At 52.0% G+C, this 7135-nt stretch overlaps 1 protein-coding gene and 1 long non-coding RNA gene across 2 annotated transcripts; one reads left to right on the forward strand and one right to left on the reverse strand.

The window, feature by feature from the left end:
- The first annotated feature begins 23 nt into the window (after positions 1 to 23).
- Positions 24 to 6116, forward strand: COPE (COPI coat complex subunit epsilon). The gene is made up of 10 exons (XM_072919332.1): positions 24 to 188; positions 534 to 596; positions 1491 to 1591; positions 2146 to 2298; positions 2794 to 2847; positions 3116 to 3197; positions 4034 to 4189; positions 4649 to 4717; positions 5179 to 5253; positions 5716 to 6116. Exons 1-10 carry the CDS (start codon positions 24 to 26, stop codon positions 5761 to 5763), a joined length of 966 nt encoding a protein of 321 aa, XP_072775433.1. The 3' UTR covers positions 5764 to 6116.
- Positions 5900 to 6350, reverse strand: LOC140680764 (uncharacterized). The gene is made up of 2 exons (XR_012052148.1): positions 6240 to 6350; positions 5900 to 6182 (listed from the first exon to the last, which is right to left on the reverse strand). It is a non-coding gene; the product is annotated as an uncharacterized lncRNA (long non-coding RNA).
- Positions 6351 to 7135: the final 785 nt, after the last annotated feature.

Below are 7135 nucleotides of genomic sequence, written 5' to 3' on the forward strand. Positions count from 1 at the left end.
TCGCGTTGCGATTGGCGGTTTCCATGGAGACGGCGGCTCCCGGCGGCCCCCGCGGCGCGGCCGCTTCCGGGGACGTGTCCGCGGCGATGGCGGCGCCGGCGGCGGAGCCGGACGAGCTCTTCGACCTCCGCAACAACTTCTACATCGGCGCCTACCAGGCCGCCATCAACGAGGCGCAGCGGGCCAAGGTCCGGCACGGCGGGCGGAGCTGCCCGCAGCTCCCTGAGGGGCGCGGGGATTGGCGGGTCCGGGAGTGGCTGTGTGGGATGGGTTTGTGTGGGATTGGGTTTGTGGGGCGGGTTTGTGTGGGGCGGGTTTGTGTGGGGTGGGTTTGTGTGGGGCGGGTTTGTGTGGGGTGGGTTTGTGTGGGGCGGGTTTGTGTGGGGCGGGTTTGTGTGGGGTGGGTTTGTGTGGGGCGGGTTTGTGTGGGGCGGGTTTGTGTGGGGCGGGTTTGTGTGGGATTGGGTTTGTGTGGGATTGGGTTTGTGGGGCAGGCTCTGCGCTCCCGGTTCCCCATCCCTGCTCTCCCCCAGCCCCGCAGCCCCGAGCAGGCTCTGCAGCGCGACGTGTTCCTGTTCCGGGCCTACATCGCCCAGGTGAGGGGGCTGGGCCGGCGGGGAAGGGGTTAAACCCGCCCGGGGACACCCCCTGGCCCCGGGGAATCCCTCCCCAAATCCCACCCGGGAATCCCTTCCCGAATCCCACTGGGAATCCCTTCCCAAATCCCACCCCCAGCCCCTTCCCAGTATAAATCCCTTCCCTGGGTCCTGGAATTCCATCCCAAATCCATTCCCATCCCAGATCCCTTCCCTGGGGCTCGGGTTTCCATCCCAAATCCATTCCCTGGGCCCTGGAATTCCATCCCAAATCCGTTCCCATCCCAGATCCATTCCCTGGGCCCTGGGATTCCCATCCCAGTCCCAAGTCCGTTTCCATCTGTGCCCTGGGGTCCCTGTCCCTGTGTCCCATCCCTGCAGATCCCTGAGAGTTCTGCTCAAACTTAACTTCCTTTCTCTTCCTGCTTTTGCCTTCTTTTCCTTTCTTTCCTTTTCCTTTATTTTCCTACTTTTTTTTTCCTTATTTTTCTTCTCTCCCTGCCTTTTCTGCTCTTCCTGCCTTTCTCTCTTCCTTCTCTTCTTTCTCTTCCTTCTCTTCTTTCTCTTCCTTCTCTTCTTTCTCTTCCTTCTCTTCCTTCTCTTCTTTCTCTTCTTTCTCTTCCTTTCTCTTCCTTTCTCTTCCTTCTCTTCTTTCTCTTCCTTTCTCATTTTTCTCTCCTTTCTTTTCCTGCTCTTCCTGCTCTCCCTTCTCTTCCTGCTCTTCCTGCTTTTCCTTCTTTTCTTTTCTTACTTTTCCTTATTTTCTTTTTGTGCTTTTCTTTCTTTTCTTTTCCTGCTTTTCCTGGTTTTCTTTTCGTGCTTTTCTTTTCCTGCTTTTCCTGTTTCCCTGCTTTCCCTGCTGTCCTTTCCCGTGTCGCTGTCGCTGCCGTGCAGAGGAAGTTTGGCGTGGTGCTGGAGGAGCTGCAGGGCAGCTGCAGCCCCGAGCTGCAGGCGGTCAGGATGTTGGCTCAGTTCCTGGCCAGCGAGAGCCAGAGGTGAGGCACGGCCCAGCCCCGGGGCTCAGCACCCTGGGGCAGCAGGATTCCTGCTCCTCCAGGGGCCTTTGGGGTAGAGAGGGTTTGGAGATCATCCAGGGACACCCTCCAGTGCTCCAGGGCGCTCCAGCCTGCCCTTGGGCACTTCTCCTGTTTTATCCTCTTTTCTCCCCGTTTTCTTCCCTGTTTTATCCCATTTCCCCCGTTCTATTTTCTACCCCTCATATTTTCTACTCCTTATATTTTCTTTCTCCATTTTCTTCCCCATTTTATCCTCCCCTGTTTTTCCCCATTTCTCCCCCATTTTCCTGCACTTTCTCACCCATTTCATCCCCATTTTCTCCCTCCCTTTTTCTCCCCCATTTACCCCCCCATTTTTTCCCATTCCCCCCTCCCGTTTTCCCCCATTTTGTCCCCATTTTCTCCCCCCTTTTCTCCCATTCCCCCCTCCTGTTTTCCCCCGTTTTCTCCCCCATTTTGTCCCTGTTTTCCCCTATTTTCTCCCTCATTTTCTCCCCCGTTTTCCCCCATTTTCTGCCCCGTCCCACCCGCAGGGACTCGATCGTGGCCGAGCTGGACAAGAAGATGGCCAAGAGCGTGGAGGTGGCCAACTGCACCTTCCTGCTGCTGGCGGCCTCCATCTACCTGCACGACCAGAACCCCGAGGCTGCGCTGCGGGCCCTGCACCAGGGGGACAGCCTGGAGTGGTGAGGGACCCAGGAACGGGGCCACAGACCCCCAGGAACAGGGTCACAGACCCCCAGGAACAGGGCCACAAACCCCCAAAAACGGGATCACAAACCTCCAGGAACAGAGTCACAAACCCCCCAGGAACGGGGCCACAAAACCCCCAAAAACGGGGTCACAGACCCCCAAAAACGGGATCACATCTCCCTCAGGAACGGGGCCACAGACCCCCAGGATCAGGGTCACAGACCCCCCAAAAACGGGGTCACATCCCCCCCAAAAATGGGGGTTTGGGGTGGGGAGGGACCCTCAGGACAGTCCCAGTGGGGTTTGGGGTCAGTCCCAGTGGGGTTTGGGGTCAGTCCCAGGAGGTTTTGGGGTCAGTCCCTGTGGGGTTTGGGGTCAGTCCTGGGTGGCTCAGAGCCCTGTGCAGCCGTTCCTGGAATTCCAGCCGTTGGGAATTCCCGGGATCTGCCGGGCTCCGAGTGCAGCAGCTCTGCTCTCTGCCCCTGCAGCCTGGCCATGACCGTGCAGATCCTGCTGAAGCTCGACAGGCTCGACCTGGCCAGGTGGGATTGGCCCTTCCCTTTCCCTTTTTTCCTTTCCCTTTTTTCCTTTCCCTTTTTCCCTTTCCCTTTTCCCTTTTTCCTTTCCCCTTTTCCCATTCCCCTTTCCTTTCTTCCTTCTCCTTCTCCTTTTCTTTCCCCTTTTCCAAGAATCAAACCCAGCCCCACCTGGTGAAATAAAACATGGAAAACTCAAGGTGAAAACTCCCAGATTTTATTTTGGTTTTGTGCTGAAATCCCTTTCCCTTTGTGATTCCCACTTTTCCTGCAGGAAGGAGCTGAAGAAGATGCAGGAGCAGGACGAGGACGCGACGCTGACCCAGCTGGCCACAGCCTGGGTGAACCTGGCCTTGGTGGGCACCCCTCCTGCCAGGAGGAGCCAGATGGTCCCAAAACACCCCCAAAACATCCCCAAAACACCCCAGGGAGCTGCTCTGCTGCCCCCATCCACACTCCAGGACACAAAATGTCCTTGAAGGTGTTTGGGAGTGAGGCAGAACTGCTGAGTTTGGGATGCAGGAGGGATGGAAAGAAACTCCTCAAATTCCTGGGATCCAGGGGCACACAGCCTGGGGATCCTTAAAATGAATTCCTGATCAGGAGTTAACCAGCCCAGGCATGACCATGAGGGTGTGAATTGGGGATTCCCATGACTGTGTGGCTGTAAATCAGGGATTCCCAGTCCAGGAATGACCCCAGGGATGTAAATCAGGAATTCCCATGCCCTTGTGAATGTAAATCAGGAATTCCTATGCCCCAGAGGATATAAATCAGGAATTCCTAGCCCAGGGATGGATGTAAATCAGGAATTCCCAGGCTGTAAGTCAGGAATTCCCATGCCCCCTGGGATGTAAATCAGAAATTCCCAAGCCAGGGATGTAAATCAGGAATTCCCAGCCCTGTGGCTGTAGATCCGGCATTCCCAGTCCGGGAGTGGATGTAAATTGGGAATTCCCGGGCTGTAAATGAGGAATTCCCAGCCCGGGAGTGGATGTAAATCAGGGATTCCCAGCCCGGGAGTGGATGTAAATCGGGAATTCCCAGGCTGTAAATTGGGAATTCCCAGCCCGGGAGTGGATGTAAATCAGGGATTCCCAGCCCGGGAGTGGATGTAAATTGGGAATTCCCGGGCTGTAAATGAGGAATTCCCAGCCCAGAGTCGGTGTAAATGAGGAATTCGGTCCCGCAGGGCGGGGAGAAGCTGCAGGACGCGTTCTACACCTTCCAGGAGCTGGCGGAGCGGGGCTGCCCCTCGCTGCTGCTGCTGAACGGGCAGGCGGCCGCTGCCATGGGCCAGGGCCGCTGGGAGCAGGCCGAGGGGCTGCTGCAGGAGGCGCTCGACAAGGTACCCCGAACCCACAGGGGCACCCCGAATCCACAGGGACACCCCAAACCCCACAGAGACACCCCAAATCCACACAGGGACACCACAAATTCCCAGTTGGACAAGGTACCCCAAATCCCACAGGGACACCCCAAACCACACAGGGACAGCCCAAAGAATCCCCACAGGGACAGGGGACACCCCAAATCCACACAGGGACAAGGTACAGCCCCAAATTCCCGGGAGTTTTCCTGCTCAAATCCACAGCAGTGGCAATTTATGGATCCACCTCTCTGTGCTTGGGATTGCAGAGTGGTTTCTTTTATTTTTTTATTTTATTTTATTGTATTTTATTTTTTTTAAATTTTATTTTATTTTATTTTATTTTATTTTATTTTATTTTATTTTATTTTATTTTATTTTATTTTATTTATTTTATTTTATTTTATTTTATTTTATTTCTTCTGCTGTGTTTTCCAGGACAGTGGGCACCCTGAGACCTTGCTGAACCTGGTGGTGCTGTCCCAACACCTGGGCAAGGCCCCAGAGGTGAGCGGGGTCCTGGGGGCAGGGATGGGGAAATGGGCTCGTTTTGGGGTTAAATGGGCTCGTTTTGGGGTTAAATGGGCTCATTTTGGGACCATTTTGGGAATGGGGAGCTCACAGCCCCAGGTAGCTCTTGGGAATTGCCCTTTCCCACGGAGTTGGATGATCCTGAAGGTCCCTTCCAACCCAAACCATTCCAGAATTCCACATTACTGAGAAAAAAACAAAAAGTATTTAGAGCTCTAAGTTCTGCTCTTCCAGATTTTATTTTTAACTTGGAACCACCACTGAAAATTGATTTTGAAGTGTTTTATTTTTTATTCCAAGTGTGTGCGTGGCTCCTACTGGTTTGAACTGGGACAGTGAGAAAAATCGGGATTTTAGGTGTAAAAAAACCCCACACATTTAGGTGGGATTTATTCCACTCTGCCACCTCCAAATTGAGATTTTTTGGTCCCCCCCAGGTCACCAATCGTTACCTGTCCCAGCTGAAAGATGCTCACAAAAACCATCCCTTCATCAAGGAGTACCAGGCCAAGGTAGGGAATGGGAGAAAACAGAAATAATAATCAAAATTAATCCAATAAATGGAATTTCCCCCCATCCTGATGGACGCAGGGGGTTCTTTACAAACAAATCCCAAGGGAGCAGCTCCACCTCCTTCAGGTTTTCCAACCATTTTGGGAATCCCAAATCTGCCTGAGATGCAGATTTTTAATCCAGGTGAAAATTTGTGCTGAAAACAGAAAAAAAAAAAAAAAAAAAAAAAGCAAAACTGAGAGAGGGAATTTGGGGAGAGGGGAAGGGAAAAGCAGCAAATGACAAAAAAGGGATAAAATGCGTTTGCTGCTGGAATTAATTGAGTTTTAGGGAGCTGATTGTGGTGTGTTCTGCTAGGGGAGAGGTGACACATGTAAATTTGAGGAGGATTGATTGATAATAATTCATTATTAACTAATTGATAATTAATTTAATACATTTATTTTTGGCTGTGGTTGCAGGAGAACGACTTTGACCGCCTGGCCCTGCAATATGCGCCCAGTGCCTGAGCCCTGGACAGGGAAAATCCCTCTGGAACCCAGAAAATCCCCCCTGGAAGCCAGAAAATCCCATCTGCGCCCCCACACCTGTGGGATCCCCCAAATTTGGGGTTACATTTTGGGAACCGTTCCCAAGAAATGGAACTCATTCCTGGATCTCCCAGCCCTGGAATTTCTGGGATTGCAGCCCTGGGGGAAGGTGAAACTCCAACGTCTCCACGGATCCATCCCAAATTCCGCAGCACCTTCCAGCCCTTCTGCCGATTCCTTTTGGGATAAAATCCCTGGCGAGAGGGAAAACCCCAAAACAATAACGAATAAATAAAAATAAAACAAATAAAACAAAAATAATCCTCCTGTAATAGGCTCAGGCTGAGTCTGGTGTCCCCCCTGCAGTGTCCTCGTCACCAATCCCTGCTGGCTCCAACCTGGATTTTTAGGATTTATTCCCCATGGAATTTCCCCCAATCCCTGCTGGCTCCAACCTGGATTTTCAGGAATTATTGTGGCAGGAATCCCCATGGGAATTTCCCTCAATCCCTCCCAGATCCAACTTGGATTTTTGGGATTTCTCCCCCTCCCCATGGGAATTTCCCTCAATCCCTCCCAGATCCCACCTGGATTTTTGGGATTTCTCCCCCTCCCCCGCCATGGGAATTTCCCCATTCCCAGCCAGATCCCACCTGGATTTTTGGGATTTCCCCCTCCCCACGGCTCCGTGCCCGAGTTTTGGGGTTTTCCCTGCGGTGCCCCGGCCCTGGTGGCACTGGAAGGTGGCACTGAAAGGTCCCTTTGTGCCCGCCTGGAAGGGCCCGGGGGGACAGGGGGACACAGCAGTAAAATAAACGACATTTATGTCCTTTTTATTTTCTATTGATATCGGTTTATTTTCTATTTGTACCAGTTTTATTTTAAATCAGTTTAAATTTATATTTCTATCATATAAATATAATTTATAATTTATATAAATTTTTACATGAATATAATTATTATATTTATATAATATATAATTTATATAAACATAATATAAATATTATATTGATATATGAGAAGCCCAGATTGGCACTTGAATCCCCTCCATTGGCACCCGAGACCCCCAAAATGGCACCTGAGACCCCAAATGTTGGCACCTGAGACGCCCAAATTCCCACACAAATCCCCTCCATTGGCACCTGAGACCCCAAACTGGCACCTTATAACCCCAAATTCCCACCTGAATCCCCTCAATTTACATCTGAGACCCCGAACTGGCACCTGAGACCCCCAAATTGGCACTTGACTCCTCCAAATCGACACCCGAGCCCCCCAAATTCGCACCCAAATCCCTTCCATTGCCATCTGGGACCCCAGACTGCCATCCCAGACCCCCAGATTCCCACAC

This window comes from Taeniopygia guttata, chromosome 28 (assembly GCF_048771995.1).
Source record: "Taeniopygia guttata chromosome 28, bTaeGut7.mat, whole genome shotgun sequence".
Lineage (NCBI taxonomy): Eukaryota > Metazoa > Chordata > Aves > Passeriformes > Estrildidae > Taeniopygia > Taeniopygia guttata.